The 18,507-nt window shown below is 47.2% G+C and overlaps 3 protein-coding genes across 6 annotated transcripts in view; 1 reads left to right on the top strand and 2 right to left on the bottom strand.

Annotated features, from left to right (window-relative positions):
• LOC103178753 (SEC14-like protein 1) overlaps window positions 1-8,239 on the bottom strand; it is a 31,772-nt gene extending 23,533 nt beyond the window's left edge. For 2 of the 3 annotated variants that reach the window (XM_042341101.1, XM_042341103.1), the window contains exon 1: window positions 6,739-6,798. The gene's annotated coding sequence lies outside the window, so the exon portion shown is untranslated. Of the gene's footprint in view, window positions 1-6,738; window positions 6,799-8,227 lie in introns of those variants that run through there. The other variant, XM_042341102.1, reaches the window with a different exon arrangement.
• Window positions 4,786-13,195, bottom strand: LOC121850275 (mucin-5AC-like). Its single transcript, XM_042341169.1, has 6 exons — window positions 13,189-13,195; window positions 10,727-11,993; window positions 10,477-10,616; window positions 9,267-9,344; window positions 8,228-8,311; window positions 4,786-4,868 (listed from the first exon to the last, which is right to left on the bottom strand). The coding sequence occupies exons 1-6, from the start codon at window positions 13,193-13,195 to the stop codon at window positions 4,786-4,788; spliced, it is 1,659 nt and encodes a 552-aa protein (XP_042197103.1).
• On the top strand, window positions 12,559-17,509 carry LOC103178752 (heme oxygenase 2). 2 transcript variants are annotated; one of them, XM_042340981.1, is made up of 6 exons: window positions 12,559-12,640; window positions 13,933-14,098; window positions 14,329-14,446; window positions 14,624-15,115; window positions 15,464-15,578; window positions 16,045-17,509. In XM_042340981.1, the coding sequence occupies exons 2-6, from the start codon at window positions 14,031-14,033 to the stop codon at window positions 16,164-16,166; spliced, it is 915 nt and encodes a 304-aa protein (XP_042196915.1). In that variant the 5' UTR covers window positions 12,559-12,640; window positions 13,933-14,030; the 3' UTR covers window positions 16,167-17,509. The 2 variants fall into 2 exon arrangements, with proteins under 2 accessions (XP_042196915.1, XP_042196916.1); XM_042340982.1 differs by having other exon boundaries at window positions 12,559-12,661.
• Window positions 17,510-18,507: the final 998 nt, after the last annotated feature.

Genomic DNA, 18,507 nt, shown 5'->3' with positions numbered 1-18,507 from the left:
AGTAGTTCAGGATATGACATGTGCATGTGACTGCCAAGACGGTGGAATGGAATGGACCGTAGTCTTTTTTTGACTAGAATTTCTTATGTCCCTTTGTAACCAGCAAAGCAAAGTAACCTGCTATTCAGATGTATCTCCTGGTGTTAGTTATTTTTGGCAATGAAGAGTGCAAAATTTGACATCAAGTCCTGGATGAGGCAACTTTCTCCAACTCAACGTCAGCAAGACCAAGGTCCTCCTGATTGGCTCACGCCAGCGCCTCCACATCTTAGGCGCTGGCAGCATCAGCCTCCACGGCTGCAGACTCAACCTCACTAAGCCAGTCAGGAACCTGGGTGTCTTGTTTGACCCTGAACCGTCATTTCTCCCCCACATCCGTGCCATGACCAGCACTGCCTATCACCAACTCCGCAACATTGCCATACTCCGCCACTGCCTCACCCCTCAGGCTGCTGAAACTCCATCCCATGGTCCCTTCGCCTCACTTCCTCCCTTGCCTCCTTCAAGGCCGGTCTCAAAACCCTTTTTTTCGATCATGCCTTTAGTCGCCCTCCCACCTCTTTGTCTTCCCTCACCCCTACACCACCCCTTCCCCATGCTCGGACCCCAACACCTGATTGTTCAGCGCTTTGGGACGTCCTCCCGACGTGAAAGGCGCTCTATAAATTTTATTGTTGTTGTTGCTTGCCTCGCAAGTGAAAGGACCTAGGTTTGATTCCTGGGTGGGGGAAATATTAGGCAAGTTTCCTTACTCCACATGCCTCTGTTGACCTAGCAGTAAATAGGAACCTGTTTGTTAGCCGATTGGCGGATCTCTTTTCCAGGGGTAATAACCCCTTCAAAAAAATTAATAATAATTTGGTCACTCAATCCATGACTATTTGTGGGACACTTCTGTGAGCAATTGGCTGCTGCGCTTCACCCACAAAATATAGTCAATTCATTTTACAGTATATTGTGGTAAGCGCTTTGAGACGTCTAGAAGATGTGATAAGGCGTTATATCAAGTGCAAGGATTACTATTATTATAACAACAACTTCAATGAGACAAATTTCATCCACACACGGCACAATCTCCTGATGAAAGCTCTGCATAGATATTCCAATTTCCAATCAACCATTCTAAAGATTCATCCAGCCTCTCTATTGAAGCCTGCTCTGCTGCCAACCCCCTGCCAACATTCCCCCTCCTCCGAGTAGCATAGAAAGCCTTGCTGGGAGTATTTGATCCTCTCAGTTTATAACCTTCATCAATGGGAGTCCACATCCTCATTTCCCGTGTGCTGCTATGTGTGTATCTGCTATGTCTTAATGTGTGTGTATGTATGGTTGTGCATGAGGGTACATGTGAGACAATTTTTTTTGTCTATGCCCGTGTGTTTGTGTGTGTGTGTAGTTGGGAGCAGGGAAATTCTTACGATTCCATTTTAATCTTATTTGATGCTTGTTAATATTGAACCTGTACCTCCAGTTCTGAACTCACAGTCCAAGTTGAACAGCCAGTTTAAATCCACATTATGAATGCCCCAAAGCGTTTCAGAATCTCAATTGTGAAGCTTCTTAAAAAATTAGAAACACAAAGCCTCTGCCACAGCTGCCCATCTTGCTAGTACCACTGTCCCTGTGCATGAGCAGCAGCAGAGTAAAAACATGTTTTAATACATTAACCTCAATTGGTTTTGGGAAAGGCAAACAAGCCCTCAGGAAGGTGACAAGCAGCAATCTGCTATCCCTTTGCATTAATTCCCTAAACTTTAAACCAAACAAGATTCTATGTTTAGTATATTGGACATTGCATACAAGTGCAAGGAGGCAGTGTTACATTTATCTACTGCCCTCTTGAAAGCTAACGTAGATCCTGCTTTAACCACCGCAACCAACAGGGCATTCCGCATCCTAACAACTCTCTGTGTATCAAAGCTCCTTCTTATTTCCCCTATTGCTAACCTTCCTAACTCCTTAAATTAATGTCTTGTGATCACTTACTCATTGTCCAGTGGACATCTTCCTATTAACTCTATCGAAATCTCCTCATTCTTCTCTGTTCCAATGAAATTAGGCACAATTTTCACCTTTTCCCCAAGGATTTGGCCTTTCAGGGTTTCATCTCTGTGTTTGCTTTACCAAAAAACACTGTGTAACTCCCTCCCTCACCTCCTGCTTTCCCAAGCAATCTATATCTGGAAACATTTCCCTACATCCCTCATCTGTGTCCTACTTTACTATGACTGATTTGCTCTACATATATCAGTGCTGTTGCTGCATCGTGTCATTGTTCGGGCTCCTGTACTGCACAACATACAGGTGCTCAACCTACTTGTGAGATGGCTTGATGCAGGAGAGAAACTCACCACTGCTTCTCCTTTGGGCTTAGCTGAACCTCCAAGGCAAATGCACGAGTTCTGTAACGTGCCTCCTAGACACTCACTACATATCACGTTACAACACGCTTTGGAAAAACATGCCGAGCATTGTTTATGGCAGATAATAATTCTCTCAAAATGTATTCATGTTTAAAGGAGTCTGAATGCTTCGTTTTTAAGAAAGAAGATACTTGTAAGATGCAGATAGTTTTTTTATCAATCGTTAGATTGCAAGTGTTATGATATCGTTCGCTGAAATTGTCTCTCACAGATTCGTGATGTAGTCCCTCCAGGCAACCAATGTATAGTTTTCAATTAACTGCTGCCAGCAGAACTAATAATGCCATAAGCTTACTTAGCATGAACACCCAATTTCAACACACTTAGATCAAATAATCCGGCAATTAGTGGGAAAAATCGTGTTCCACCACGCTGGATGCAGGTGTTTCAACATCTGGCTTGGCCTTGTCCAAGCAAATATACATTCCAATCTGGTGAGCTACATGTTTATTATTCCAGCAATGCATTCTCAAAGGCAGCCTCAGACAACAATATAGTAGGCACATAGAAAAGTCCAGGACAAGTTAAGACTATTAAAGTCCATTCTAGCTGGTCCCAATGTCATACTGCACTTGGCTGATTTGTGTATTGATCAACCAGCATAGGCATATATTGTCTGCCCACATTAGTGGAATGGGTCACTTCACTGGCTAAACCTTCCCATTATTAGCACCTGGTTAGCTTTTTATAACCAGATCCCAAACACCTACTGATGCCATGTTGATCCATCCCACTCACTGCATCCTATTGAATTTATTAATCCCAAATACTGAGTTTTATTATCATTAGTTGGGTTCAATATGTCAATTTACCCTGTTCTACTGTTTTACTAGGTCATTGCAGATTTCTTAGTTCCATTTCCTGGCCTTTTCTTCATATTCTTTAATTCTTACCTTCCAAGGTATCTACCCATCTTGACTTTAAACATCCCAATTCATTCTGCCTTTGTGGCCAATATGGTGACTCATTTGTGGGTCGATCAGGTTACAGCAAGGACGTGTCACTTTATAATAACCAGTCCTATCATCAACAGCTACTTGCATTGGGAATGCCAGCAGCTTTTGACTTGGCCAATTTCCTCCTACCACTCCCCACCCCCCAAATCATTCAGTTTTCGTCTCACGACTTATCCCTTCTCGCATTCTGTAAATATGTGACAATCTAATGTAGACGTTCCACTTATACAATCTCTTCCCAATAGGCTCTGTGGCACCCCTGAGATTTAGTGTCCCTAGAGTAAGAACATAATAGGAATAGGTGATAACACAAAGTCTGACCAATATAGTACTCACTAGCATTTAGAGTTACCAATATAAATTATCTTTTTGTCAGACCATTAAGCCTCATAATACGCAATTGATTTTATCTGTTTTTTGTCACATAGAGAGCCTGCAAGGATAAGTGTATGAACATGCTTGAATTAATTCTTATTTGTCAAAGCAAATGAGAATCTTACTTTAGTTTCAATAATAAAAACCCTTCCTTGTTATCTACCAAGGTGCAACTGAATGTCTCACTTACACTTTAAATTCAGAGGCTGATGCTCCAGGCACATCTTAGACTTAATCATAACTTAATCCATTTACAAAAGCATAGGGTTCATCATATAACAGCACCTAAACGAGCCATTGGCCCTTGAAATCTGTGCTGGCATGTGGAGACACATAGTCTAATCCCACTCTCCTGCTCACTCCACATACATATCATGGCTGTTTGTGGGGCATTGATATGCGCAAATTGGCTGCTGTGTTGGTCTACAAAAATACAAAGTCACTACAATTTATGTTAAATTCTGAAGTGCTTTCAGACATCCTCAGATAGGAAAGGTGCTATATCGAATGCAAACATTATTATTATTATTGTTTTTAATTTTCCTCATTTTCAAACAACTATTTACTGCAATTCCTTTTTGAAACAAATTATGGATTCTGCTTCAATGGTTTGTGATAGAGAGTTCTAAATTCCAACTATCCTCTGATTTAATACACCTTTAATTCTATTTGTGATTACTTTACATTTTTAACCTATCGTTGACTCCAGCCAGTGGAAATAATCTATTATTATTTACTCTATCACAACTGGTCATAATCTTGAACATCTCTATCAGGTCACCCTTTAACCATCTCAGCTGTAGAACAAAATGTGAAGAGAGCCAATCTTCAGTGAGACCAGACTTATGTCCAGGCCTGGAAATACATTTTATTCCAATCTTCCCACTGCGTATTGCAATGAGGGATGCACAGTTTATCCCAGCTTTCCTATTCAACTACTAAATGCAGAGCCAGCATTGGTCTGATGTTGGTAGCTAGCTGATCCTAAAAAGGAAAATCTGACTGCAGACGTTAGCTGCTTCACTGCCGTACTACAGAAACCTTAATCGGGGTTTCTGCCTGATCAGATTACTGTCTCTTGCTTCATAACCAGCACCATTGTAATTTAGCGGACCTGTAATAGGCATGAAGAGTGGAGAGTAACAGTGGCCAGCTCTGTAACAGGGACTAGCAGAGTGCTCGCTGTAAGGAAATTACTGCATGTTTCAGTTCACTGTGTGGTGTTATCTCAAATCAACAATGCGAGATTGCAGACTAAATTATTTCTGTTGGCTGCCTGCAGTGACTATTTATACATGCACAGTATGATTAAAGGGTATTATCTTTATTGAACGATATTTGGTAAATTTATTTTACCATTTTTCTCTCTGCTTTTCTTCTCCAGAATGTGCTGACTTTTTCTGGGGTAGGCACTAGTGGCTACTTTTCTGGGTAAGTGTTGGAAGGTTATTCAAATGGGCACAGTTTCATAGCTGAACACAATACTGTCCTCAACCAACATTTACACACCCTCAGTCAAGAGTCCCTAAATAGTGACCAGGAGCAGAATTCCTGACCTGTCACCTCAAAATCTTGGAGAAGAGCCAGGTGAAGGGCCTCAGGTACGGGGTGAAATCAGGAAACAATTGTTGGGGGATGTCATGCTTAGCGTTTTACAACAACAACTTGCATTTACTTAGCACCCCTCACGCGGGGTAGCATCCCAGAGCACTAAGAATTAGCTGTTCAATGTAGTAGGGGAAAAAAAAACCTGAGACCAGAAAGGAGTTCCATTTTCCTGAAGTCTGGAAAATGAATGAGTTACTATGAGAGCAATGAGATGAGGTTAGGTTTTAACACAGAGAGGATTCAAAGAAGAGGAATGGTACAGTTATGTGGGACAAGGATGTGTAGCATAGTCAGAAGGTTGTGAGTTCAAGCCCCACATTGGGACTTCAAACTCAAAGCCTAGGTTGAGTTTGCAGTGTTGGGGGGAAGCCTTCCTTCAGATGCAATGATAAACTGAGGTGCTATATATGTAGTTGGGCAGTTAAAAGAGCTTCTCAAACACAGAAGGGAATTGTTCCCACCTTATACTGGCCAAGAATCCACCAGAAAAAAATGTTATTCACTGAATGGTTGTTTTAGGGGCATCGTGGTGTGCAAATTTATCTCCACCTTTCGCCTACAGTTACGATACTACTACGCTTAGTTGTTAAAACAAAACGCAAAATACTGCAGATGCTGCAAATCTGAAACAAAAACAGAAGTCGCTGGGAACGGAACACTCGGCGGGTCAGAAAGCAGCTATGGTGAAAGGAAAGTGAGTCAACGTTTCGGGTCCACGACCCTTCGTCAGAACTCGTGGACCCGAAGGGTCGTGGACCTGAAACGTTGACCTTGACAATAATAAATTGGTCATTTTCAATCTACGACTGTTTGTGGGACGTCGCTGTGCGCAATTGGCTGCCGCGTTCGCCCACAAAAAATACAGTCAATTCAACTTTACAGTGCGTTCTGTGAAGCGCTTTGGGACGTCCTCCCGACGTGAAAAGCGCTATATCAAATGCAAGGATTATTATCATTATTATTATCATTATTATTATTATTATTGACTCACTCTCCTTTCTCCATAGATGCTGCCTGACCTGCTGAGTGTTCCCAGCCAACCTCAGCTGCTAATCCTGTGCAGCCCCGTGAGAGATATTTTAACGAAGTGCTCCGACGCCACCGTGCATCAAACGCAAGGATAAGGATTACTTTAATCTTCTTGGGAACTGCGTGACTCTCCGATTGTTTTTTTTTCCCGCCCCAGAAATATTTCGCACTGAAAGCCGGGACGCGTCCAGATTGGCGCGCCTGCATCTCTCGAATATTCCCGGACTGAAAAGTGCCATCGAAATGCTATTTAAAAAAAAAAGAAGAAGAAAAAGAACAAGAAGAAGAAGAAGAAGAAGAAGAAGAGGATCACTCTCTCTCTTTCTCTTTCTCTCTCTGTCTCTCACCAGTGCCGACACGATTCCTGCAGCTGTTTGGACCTCGCGGTTGGGATGAGCACAGTTGGGATGAGCTGTCAGCGCCGGACCCCTTGAGGGGGTGAGGGTGGGGGGTGGTGGTGGTGGGGGGGGGGGGGGGGTCTGGATGGCTGAGGGACTACTGCTGGTGGGATCCGATCGCTCCTCTCCTTGTCCGGTGTCCCCCCCCCCCCCCACCCCCGACGTTAATCCTGGTTTGCAGAGCCTGGAGCCGACTGTCAGAGCCGCGGACACATCTTATTTGGCTGCTGATGGTGATGGTGGTGGTGGTGGTGATGAATTACTGCGAGGGGTCCGTCTGTCTGTGTCTGTGTGTGTCTGTCTGTGTGTCTGTCTCGCCGGGTGCTTCTGCAGTCGCTCTCCTCTGACACCGATTGCTGTGTCGGGCTCAGTGACAGCCGGTAAAGCCGGTTCCGATCATCCCGACCTCGGGCAAAGCGGATAGGCTGTGGGGGGTGTGTGTGTGGGGGGGGGGGGGGGGAGGTGGGGGTGTGTGTGGGGAGTGGGGGTGTGTGAGGGCGGATTTGTACTCAAACCACACCCCCCAACAGCTGCCGCCGAGAGAAGGACCCGGAAACGCTAACGCCGGCAGTTATTTGGGCAGAAGTTTCGGGGCAGTAAAGTTTAGGAGAGAGCGGCGCAGCGCGGAGATGGGCATCCAATGTGTTGCCATCAGCCCTGAGCCTCTCACTGGGGTACAAACCAACCCCAACCCCAACCCCAGAGACCCGCTGGGGAACAGCCCACAGCCCACAGCCCACAGCCCGGGGGGGAGCCATGAGCTACAGCCAACACCCAGTCACTTGGGTTTACCATCGTTTGCACATCATTTCCTCTGTTTTCACCGAGAGAGCACTTACGCAACACCTCCCTCGGGGATGTCTCTGAGAGAGGTGTCATCTCCCTGAGCTCTGCCGCACAGTGCTGTGTATCAAACCCGGGGCTGTTCGGTGTGCACCTCGAATAGGTCCACATCGTATCGGTGCGACAATATTAAACCGAGGGACCTTTGACGTGCAACTTGGAGAGGTACGATGATGGATGTTAGACACTGGAACGTAAGGCTGTGGACCAAAAAACAACCAACCGGCTCAAAAACACCAGGCTCAAACCTCTGCCACCTGACTCACACATGGAAATTTCCCTGAATGTGCACTCTCTCCCTGGAGATATGCACTCACTCTGCTTAGCTAAGTCCAGAGAGGTATTTGGTCCTTGGCTCTCACCAAGGCTTGGTGACCCCAGCGGCACTCCACATTGTGTTGGGATACATAGAGCTGTTGTTTTTTTAAAAAATCAGAGAAAAAAACACACATAGATTGCCATTGAGAAGACTGTCTGTCATGCTCCACATTGCTTGTCCAACTAGGACCTCCCTATCCTTTAGAACTATTCGGTTCCAATGAGACAAAGTTTAAAAATCACAAAATAAATAATCATAATAATAAAAAATCTTCACCTGAGTTCTTGCCATTGTGGATCAACGATTTTCTTGCTAGAGGTACTTCAATCTTCTCTTGGAAGAGGAATATGATGTCTAAACCTGTCTGAGGATAGAGGAAGACAACGAGAGTCACATTCATAAGTGAATGTTTGTTTAGTTCAAGATAATGCAAGAAAGCACTTTCATTTTTATGGTGTACAATTTCAAAATGCTTGTCAAGTGTAGTGTAATGCACAACGAAGCCTCACAATCAGCTTTAAAGTAGATAGCCAGTATATCTGAAGGAATGTTGCCGAGGACAGCAGAACAAACATTTTTCATTTGAGATGGAATAAGCGCTCTGAGACGCTACCCTTCATGGAGGGCGCTATAATAATAATCATAATTCTTGCATTTGATATAGCACTTTTCACATCTTCTCGATGTCTCAAAGCGCTTCACAGCTGTAAAGTGAATTGACTGTATATTTGTGGGTGAAACCGGCAGCCAATCGCGCACAGTAGTGTCCTACAAACAGTCATAGGTTGAAAATGACCAATTTATTATTGTTTTGGGTTTTGGAGGGATTATTATTAGGTGTGTGGAGTAAGGAAACTTGCCCAAGGTTTCGCCCTCTGCCTGGAATTGAACCCAGGTGTCTCGCTTGCAAGGCGAGTGCTCTAACCACTGAGCTACAGGACTCCACGATACAAGTGCAAGTTGTTGTTGTTTAATAAGCTTCTGAGTAATAAAATATTAAGGCACATGGAGAAATAGCTGAAAAGTGGAATTGATAAAAAAGGGCAATTTAGAAAAATGGGTAGCAATGGCAACAATACGATGGAATAAATGTCCTCCTTTTATGCTGAATATTTCTTATCTTAACTCTACCTGAAGAAATATTCAGAATGAGCAGCAAGGGCAACACTGAGATTCAGAAATTAGTTAGTTATACAGGGTGACCAAAAAGTCTTGATAACTACCCCATTATTGTTTAATATTTCATCTGAAGGACAGCATTTTCAACAATGTTGTACTGGAGCGTCAACCTAGACTGTGGCTTGAACCCACCAACCTTCTTCATTGACAGTTAAGACAGCTACCATCTGATACAGGCTGACTCCCGCATGTGCCTCCACTAAGGGGTGATGTCCTGGAATTGGCAAACATTCTCCGAAATCAAATAAATAAGAATCATGTCCTTGACAGGTTGACTAAACACAACTATAACAAACCATCTCTGAGCATTATTCAAGGTATGGTTATTTCTGTTGAGCTATATAGAAATAGTTACGTTGTACAATTGTTAGTAACACATTGTCCAAAACGATACACCATGTGATCTCTTGTACTGCTTAATTTATTTCTTTGTGAAGTACCAATCTAATTCCCTCTTGAGTTTGCTGACACAATATGACTCCAACAACAACAACAAAATTATATTTATATTGCATCTCTCACGTCGGGTGGATATCCCAAAGCTCAGGACAATCAGTGTTTCAGACCTGAGCTGGAGGTCGGGGAGTTTGCAGAGCAGGGGGGAAAGGAGGGTGTCCGAAGGCACGGTCGAAGAGAAGGGACTTGAGACCAGTCTTGAAGGAGGCAAGGGAGGGAGCGAGGCGGAGGGACTGTGGGATGCAGTTCCAGCGGATGGGGGCAGAGAGGCAGAAGGCCCATCCGTCAATGGTGGGGTGGGCAAGCGGAGGACGTGAAGCGGGCTGGAGCCTGCTGAACAGAGGGAGCAGAAAGGTTGGTAGGGGGTTAGGAGGTCGGAGAGGTAGGGGGGAGCAAAGCCATGGAGGGCTTTGAAGTTGAGGACCAGGATCTTGAATTGTATCCTCTGTGTGATGGGAAGTCAGTAGTGTTGGGAGAGGATGGGGGTGATGGGGTCGTGGAGCCTGATGCAAGAGAGGACACGGACTGCAGAGTTATGGATGATCTGCAGTCTAGGGAGGGAGAAGATGGGGAGGCCGACAAGCAGGGAGTTTGCAGAGTCGAGCCTGGATGTTATGAATGCGTGTATGAGGGTCTTGGTGGCCTGTGGTGTGAGAGTGGCGGAGCCGGGCGATGTTGCGGAGATGGGGGAAGGCAGAGTGGGACAGATGTGGGGTAGAAGAGCTAGTTGAGGGTCAAACAAGATGCCAAAGTTCCAGACTGGCTTAGTGAGGTGGAGTGTTCATCGTTGCATGGTGAAGCTGTCATTGCCTAAGGTGTGGAGTGCCTACATGGAAAGTCGATTCCATATACTATTCATCATGCTTGAATCTGATTTGTGATTTATTCACCTTCTCTCTCCTGAGCTTGAAGTCCATAGCCTTTTGTTGTAGAGTTTGTGACTATGTTGAAGATGTCGAACAATAAAGCCTCATTGGAAGCCAGTTTGAACAGGGGGTTGGAATCCGGGTTGACGAGGCAGTGCTTGGAGCTTGGGTTGGAGAGCCAGAGATTGGGGTCCAGGGAAGGGAAGAGAAGTTGGGAACCCAAGATTTGGAAGGAGAGCTCGGGTTCCAGTTGAGAAGGGACAAGCTTGAGGACCTGGATAAAGTTGGGGTCCCGATGAGAGAGGCAACACTTGAGGAGGCGCAGTTTGAATTCCTGATGAGGGAAGCAGAACTTGGAGTTGAAGAGGGAGAGTCCGGGTTCCATATGAGGGAGGAGAAGCTGCGGACCCAATTTGGAGAGGAGGAGGTTGGGGCCCTGATTGTGGATGAAATGGAGGTCGGAACCTGGGTTATGCTGGTAGAGGTTGGGGCACAGGTTGCACAAGTGGAGGTTCGGGCCCGAGTTTCAGATGAACTTGAAGCCTGAATTTTAGAAATCGGGGCATGGGGTGTGGTGAAGATTGGGACATAGGTTGTGCCAGAGGAGGATGGGTCCCAGTTTGTAAAAGAGATTGGGGAGCAGGCTGCACAGGAGGTCAGGGCCTGCTTTGTGGATAAGGATGGAGCCCGAGTTATACTGTTGGATGGAGCCTGAGTTGTGGTGTTGGATGGAGCCCGAGTTGTGGTGTTGGATGGAGCCCGAGTTGTGGTGTTGTATGGAGCCCGAGTTGTGGTGTTGTATGGAGCTCGAGTTGTGGTGTTGGATGGAGCCCGAATTATAGTGTTGTATGGAGCCCGAGTTGTGGTGTTGGATGGAGCCCGAATTATAGTGTTGTATGGAGCCCGAGTTGTGGTGTTGGATGGAGCCCGAGTTGTGGTATTGTATGGAGCCCGAGTTGTGGTGTTGGATGAAGCCCAAGTTGTGGTGTTGTATGGAGCCCGAGTTGTGGTGTTGAATGAAGCCCGAGTTGTAGTGTTGTATGGAGCCCGAGTTGTAGTGTTGTATGGAGCCCGAGTTGTAGTGTTGTATGGAGCCTGCGTTGTGGTGTTGGATGGAGCCCGAGTTGTAGTGTTGTATGGAGCCTGCGTTCTGGTGTTGGATGGAGCCCGAGCTGTGGAGTAGAACTGAGCCCAAGTTGTAGAAGAAGCTGGAGCCCTAGTTGGGGAGCTTGGTACTTGGGTTGCAGAGGAGGTTGTGGCCTGGGTTAGAGAGTAGATGGGAATCTGATTGTGGAGAAGCTTGGTACCTGGATTATGGAGGAGATCAGGGTCTGGAACAGCGACAAACAGCTCCGAGCTTGGGACAGGGACAAGAAGCTCCGAGCCCAGAATAGGGACAAGGAGCCCAGAGCCTGGAATAGGGGCAAGGAGTTCGGAGCCTGGGACGGGGACGAAGAACTGAGTGCCCTGGATGGGGACGAGGAGCTCGGGATACGTGATGGGAACGAGGGAGTCCCGAGTCGGGAAAACGGGCCGAGGAGCTCAGGTCACGGTCGAAGGGGCAAAGGTCAGGCCATGGGGTCAGGGGAGAAGAGTTCAAGGCCCACGGTGGGGGTGAATTGTTTGGTGCCCAGGATAGGGGTAAGGACCTCAGGAGCTAACGGAGGCTGGTTTGGGGGTGGGACCTATGGCTTGTGGAGCCTAGTAATGGGTTAGGGTTGAAGGTGGGTGGGGGGTGGTGGGTGGGGCCTCTGGAGGAGGGGGAGCTCTGGTGTATGTGGTGGGGGGAGGGAGGGAGGGAGGGGTTGCAGGTGGCCGCCCGGGACTCTGGCTGAGGGCTGTGGCTGGTCCTGCGCCCGGTGGCTGGGGTGAGGGTGAGCGTCGAGGCGGCTGAAGGAGCACGGGGTGGGGTGGGGTGGGGTGGGTGGGGTAGTGGGGGAGGAGGAGGGGGTGTGTGTGGGGGGTGGTGGGGGGTGGGGGGGGGGGTTGAGGGGAGGCTGGACTCAGATTGTTGTCACGCGACGTCACGTCTCCGTGACAACCTCGGAGCGCAAGCCGGGGTCGCGTCAGTGGCACAGTGACGTCACATCCGCCGCCGTCAGGCGAGGCCCCGGAAGTCAAAGCAAAGTCGTCCGAGAGATCAACTTGACGGGTGAGCGCGAGCTCTCGACCCCGAACTGACCCGATAGTAAGTGTGGTTCACTGACAGGTAACCTGACCCCCCCCTCCCCCCCCCCCACTCTCACCCCCCCCCCCCTGACCCCTCACCCCCAACCGTCAGGTCAACACCTAAGCCGCCCCCCACTCACCCCTCACCCCCTCCCCTCGGCCTAACCCGCCGGTAACTTACCCCTTCACCCTGAGCCTCGCTCTCTCCCCTCGGGCTTCCCCCTCCCTCCCCCCCTCCCCCCCCCCTCCCCCCCCCCCTCCCCCCCTCCCGCTTGTCCTGTTCCTCATCCAACCTCTCACTTCCCTTCTACACTGAGAGCCCCATTTTCGCAATGACCTGCCCCCCCCCCACCCCCCCCCCCCACGTTGGTCCCAATATCTTCCCGTTGCCTCTCGCTCTGCCTTCCCTATGTATTTTTTCCAGCACTTGGCTCTGTGAGCCTATCGCCCTCATCCTCCCCCATCGCCATTGGCTCCCCCATCCCTTAGCAGATTTGAGTTCAAGATCCTCATCCTCGCCTTCACATCCCTCTGCGGTCTTGCCCACCCTACATCCTCAAAACGTACTCGCCATTCCCTTTGCTTATCGGGCACCCGCCTGTTTCATATCCCCTGCCCCTTGTGCCGGGTGGGCTTTCAGCCTCGGTGTCCCCACTCTGTGGAAGTTCATCTAGAGTCCTTCTGCCTCGCGCTCTCCCTTACCTCTTTCAAGGTCCACCTCAAGACCCCGGCTTCAGGCATCTTGTAGTGGAGTCCTGTAGCTCAGTGGTTAGAGCACTCGCTTTGCAAGTGAGAGACCTGAGTTCAATTCCAGGCAGAGGGCGAAACCTTGGGCAAGTTTCCTTACTCCACACAGAGCCTAATAATAATCCCTCCAAAAAACCGAAAACAATAATTAAAATTGGTCATTTTCAATCTACGACTGTTTGTGGGACATTGCTGTGCGCAATTGGCTGCCGCGTTCGCCCACAAATATACAGTCAATTCACTTTACAGTGTGTTCTGTGAAGCGCTTTGGGACGTCCTCCCGACGTGAAAAGCGCTATATCAAATGCAAGGATTATTATTATTATTATTATTATCTTTACCCTCCTCACTCCCACTCCCGGCTTGTCAGATTCTCCCAATGTGAATGGTGCTATATTAATATTAAAATTGATTTGTATTGTGTATTATTCTCGTTTTTGATACCCTCCCCCCTCCTCTGCCTGCCCACAATTTCTTTGCCCTAGTCTGCACTGCTGTTTATCTCTCCTGCCCTGTTGGAGGTTTCTGTTTGGGTGTTGAATGGTATCTCAAACTTTGTTACAGGAGCCTGGTCTTACCTGGAGTTGTTGCTGCTACCCTGCTTGCGATTCATGCTGCTGGTCAGTTTGTGTGTTGAGTCACAACGTTCCAGCTGCTGAGTGATGCTTGTGACTGAAGGGAAAGCACTCAGTGAGGTGGAAGATATTGGAATGGATGTGGATTTCACCAGGTTTGTGCTGTTTGTTTTTGGAAATCAACGGCACTTCCAATTTCTCGACTGTCTTTGACATGACCGCGGCTTTACTCCACCTTCGCCATTCTTCCGTGTTTGTGCCCTTTAAAGGTTCATGTACACTTGCTCTCTTCCCCTCTCCTGATCCTGTGTCTTACTCTTTCTGTACTGAGCTTTTGGCCAAGTGTTACAAGGCTTCTAATCCGTTCCCTTCTGCTTTCTTACAGTCCCACTGATCTTTCTGAGATCCTAAAGGAAGGAACAAAGGAAGCACATGATCGTGCAGAGAATACCCAGTTTGTGAAGGACTTCCTGAAAGGAAAGATACACCTGGAGTTGTTCAAGGTGAGCTGCACTGGAATAATCTGAATTTCAATCACTGATTAAAATTCTATGCTCAATTTCCACATGGAACGGGTGGGTCTGGGGGAGGTGGGTGGTTAACCCCAGCAGTTTATTGTGCTGGAGGAAATGTTGGTTCAAATGCACAGGTTGGCTCCTATATTCTTCCTCCTCTTGCAGCTGGGCACTGCGGCTCTGTACTTCACTTATTCTGCCCTGGAGGAGGAAATTGAGAAAAACCGGAACCATCCTGGCATCGCTCCCCTCTATTTTCCGGTTGAGCTACATCGCAGGGAGCCTCTGGAGAGGGACCTGGAATATTTTTTTGGGCCAGACTGGAAGAATGAGATTCAAAGCTCGGACGCAACCACAGCATATGTGGAGCGGATCCACTATGTGGGTGAGTTTGAGCCTGAGCTCCTAGTGGCTCATGCCTACACCCGCTATATGGGTGACCTGTCTGGGGGACAGGTGCTGAAGAAAGTGGCCCAGAGGGCACTGCACTTCCCCAGCACCGGCGAGGGCGTCCAATTCTACATCTTCGACAACATTTCGAATCCCACTCAGTTCAAGCAGCTGTACAGGGCTCGTCTGAACAGCCTAGAGCTAGATAGAAGGAACAAGGAGAGGGTTGTGGAGGAGGCCAACAGAGCTTTTGAGTTCAACATGCAGGTCAGTGTTCCTGAGGCATTCGGCATGGAATAAAAGTGTCTGCTTGTGGTCTAGAGTGTGACCTGTGGATCTCTTTACTCTGTGTGTGTATGTGTGTGTGTGAGAGAGACACTAAAGATTAAATCTAACCATGTAACTTGTGATCATGTAAGATTTAATACAAAGTCACTCCACTTGACAGTATATCTTGTGAGGTGCCACTTTGAGATTTCTCAACAAAGTGATAAGGTGCTATGTCAAATACAAGGATTATTATTATTTCTACACTTGATGCATTGAGCCACAAGGCTCCCATGCTACATGGCCATTAGGTGACCTGTCGAACCTTTCTCCCTCTCCCCTCTGCAGGTTTTTGAGGAATTGGACCAAATCGGGAAATTGTTGCCAAAGGCGCCGGAGGGTGGACATCTGATGCATGATGGAAAGGGGAATCCCCGCATGTGCCCGTTCTATACTGCTAAAGGTAAGCTGCCAGTCTGCAGTGGAGGTGTGCTGACTAGTCCCTTACCCTCATCTCCGCCCCTTCCTTCAGTGCCACATCAGGACTTGAGCTCACAGTCCAATGCAGACCTGGTGGTGCGATGCATTGCCTGAGATGCCGTCTTTTGTACGAGATGTTAAACCAAGGTCCTATCTGTTCAGGTGGACGATAAGATCTCATGATATTATTTGTGACAAAAGGAGTTTCTCCCCAAAACTGTCCCGATAAAGTGGCCATTCACGTTATGGCTATGTGCAAATTGACTGCCATGCTTTTTTTTTTACAAAAACAGTCACTCCACAAGAGTATTCATTACTGTTAAGCGACTTCAGGTGTTTTGAAGTGATAAGGTGGTAGAAAAACATGTCCTTTTTTCCTCAGGAGGATTAGGGTGGAGGTAAACAAGCTGCACGATGCCTATTGAGGATTGACTGTTGTTTATTTCCAGGGAATGTGGAATCATCTGAATGCCCATATCGGACGGTGGTATCGTTGCTGAAAAGCTCTTCTTTCCAGCTTGTGCTGGCGATTGTGGTGGCACTGATTGCTGCCACCTATTTAATGTTGTGAACTGTGCAGCGTAGAGATGAGGACAGGACTTGGAGAGCCCTACAAGCCCCCACCACCCACAGACGACTTGGATTGTGCTAGTTCATCCAGCAGACAGGGAAGCATCCCATCTGTATGTTCTCGTGTGAATGTTGCGTTCCTGCGCTCGAGACATTATTAAACCAACTGCATTGGAGCAGTGTGTAAGAGTACAGGTAAGCACAGAAAGGAGAGTGACTATTCCCAATGTAGCAAACTTTCTATAGAAAAAAATGGGAATAGTCAATTCCCTATGAGATTCTCGCCTCCGGGAGCCGGATAGCTATGTACGGAATCTGGTCCTTCCCTCAGGTCCAGGTCTGTCCTCCATCCTCAGGGCCAGGCCTAGTCGTACCCCAGGGCAGGTCTAGTCCATCCCCCAGGGCAGGCCTAGTCCGTCCCCTAGTGCCAGGCCTCGTCCATCCCCCAAGACCAGGTCTAGTCTATCCCCCTAGGACCAGGCTTAATGTTTCTTTCTACCACCACCACCACCCCCGGTTAGGCTTTCCGTCTGTCCTCATCTCCCCCAATAAGTCTAAGATGTGAGCAGGGCAGCCCTGATGGTGATGTGGATAGAGCTGCAGCTTACAGATCAGGAAGCTCACTGGTTCGAATTCCAGATCACGTTAAATTTGCTAGTCACTCGGCCACAGTCTCCAGACTAAATTATTCCTGCCCTTTCCAAGGTCAGAGAGGGGAAACCGAGCGAGCTTCTGCAGCACCCTCTACTGGTAGTCTGAGGGTTGCAGTTGGTTGAGATGGGCTCAGCCATGATGCCTTCTGCAACTCACTGTCAAAGCTCAAATGGACAGATTACCAGAGGCAACCAGAACCTGTGGAAAAACAACCCAAGATGAGGAGGCTGGGGATCAGAAGAGGCATATGATAATTGGGAGAAATTTTAGAAAAATAACTGAACACTTTTTTTAAAAAAATGTGATCGTAGCTGTGTGAAAGATACTGACTTTTAGCTGTCGTGCACAGGGCAAAGTTGTTCTGTAGGAGCCCCATTAATTCTCCTGTACGTGCTGCAATGTTCATTTGGGCGGGTGGCTGCTGAGGTGATTGTGTTGTGGGTTTAACTGTATTGGTTTTCTGACAATATGAGTCATGGTTGATTCAGCCTTAGAAACAGAAACCAGCCACCATGGGCTGTATGTGATTGCAGATGCTCAGGATTGGCATGCTCTGTGTGTCTGTGACTGCTTTTTGGGTGGACGATGCCAGTTGTGTTCACATCGCATACTTCTGGTGAACAGTCCCGCTTGAAAACTTTCCTCCTCCACCGTGCTTATGGCCACCTCCCCCCGGCTCGGAGTCAGGCCCCACCACTGTTAAGCACTCTGAGACACTACCCTGCATGGAGAGCGCTGTATAAGTGCAAGTTTTTGTTGTTGTTGAATTGAGAACAAGATTGCTTAAGAGAACATACATTCATGAGACCGATGACATTCCATTGCTGTTTTTAAGTTAATTTACACAAAGTGCTTCGATGTATACTGTAGAGTATAGTCATTGATGCTCTTACAGGTATATGCGGTGAAGTTTTTGAGATGTTGCTTTTGAGATGTCCATCCAATGTGAAAGGCGCTATACCAAATGTAAGAATTATTATTTATTATTATCATATGAACATCAGTATTTTATTCAGTAATGGAATGCTGGTGGTGTCCTGTATGTATTGAGCTGCGTCTGTCACCAAGAGCTATTGTCCAGCAAGGCTCAAGGTCAGTTTGCGTTTGAAAGGTAATTTGCAATGAGGTTTTTCAGCAGGGTGATATACTTAGTTATGGGAAGCCCATATGCTCTGGCCGGGGGTGGGGGGGTAGAGAGAAGAGAAAGAATGAGGAATCCTAAATCTCAATGCAGTATTACTCTCTGACCAGTAATCTTTTATGCAGTTGACGTGTATGTTGTAGCTGGATTCAAGCTCAGTCACTCAGTCATAGATTCCAAGTATTTTAATCTACATACTGTAGCTGAGTTGGCCACTTGCTCATGTTTAATTCAGGCAACTTCTAATGATTGTTTAGTTTGTAGCAGTGCACCTTATCTGCCATAAGCTTCTGCCGGTTATTTTTAAGATCAGGAATTCCTGAATACACTTGATTTCAACTTAATAGTTAATTCAATGAAAGGTGATTGGGAGGGGCACAGCACGACTCTACATGCATATAATACAGTCGAACCTGTTCAAGCAACCACCTCCATTCAGCAACCACCCCGTTAAGAACCACCCTGGACAGTCCAGTTAGCACGCTAACAAACCCTTACTCAGAGGCCACCCTTATATAAAGGCCACTTTGGCCCAGTCTCCTGAATG

The sequence above is a fragment of the Callorhinchus milii genome, unplaced genomic scaffold (assembly GCF_018977255.1).
Source record: "Callorhinchus milii isolate IMCB2004 unplaced genomic scaffold, IMCB_Cmil_1.0 Scaffold16, whole genome shotgun sequence".
Lineage (NCBI taxonomy): Eukaryota > Metazoa > Chordata > Chondrichthyes > Chimaeriformes > Callorhinchidae > Callorhinchus > Callorhinchus milii.
The sequence above is the reverse complement of the archived record's forward strand: the minus strand, read 5'-3'. Positions and strand labels throughout refer to the sequence as shown.

Coding starts and splice junctions, on each gene's coding strand:
- LOC121850275 (XM_042341169.1), bottom strand. Junction 9,345..10,476: donor TCAAGCTCAGGAGAGAGAAG/GTGAATAAATCA, acceptor TGCCAATTCCAG/GACATCACCCCTTAGTGGAG. Junction 8,312..9,266: donor CTTAACTGTCAATGAAGAAG/GTTGGTGGGTTC, acceptor ATCCTCAGACAG/GTTTAGACATCATATTCCTC.
- LOC103178752 (XM_042340981.1), top strand. CDS start 14,031: ATGCTTGTGACTGAAGGGAAAGCACTCAGTGAGGTGGAAGATATTGGA. Junction 14,099..14,328: donor ATGGATGTGGATTTCACCAG/GTTTGTGCTGTT, acceptor GCTTTCTTACAG/TCCCACTGATCTTTCTGAGA. Junction 15,116..15,463: donor CTTTTGAGTTCAACATGCAG/GTCAGTGTTCCT, acceptor TCCCCTCTGCAG/GTTTTTGAGGAATTGGACCA.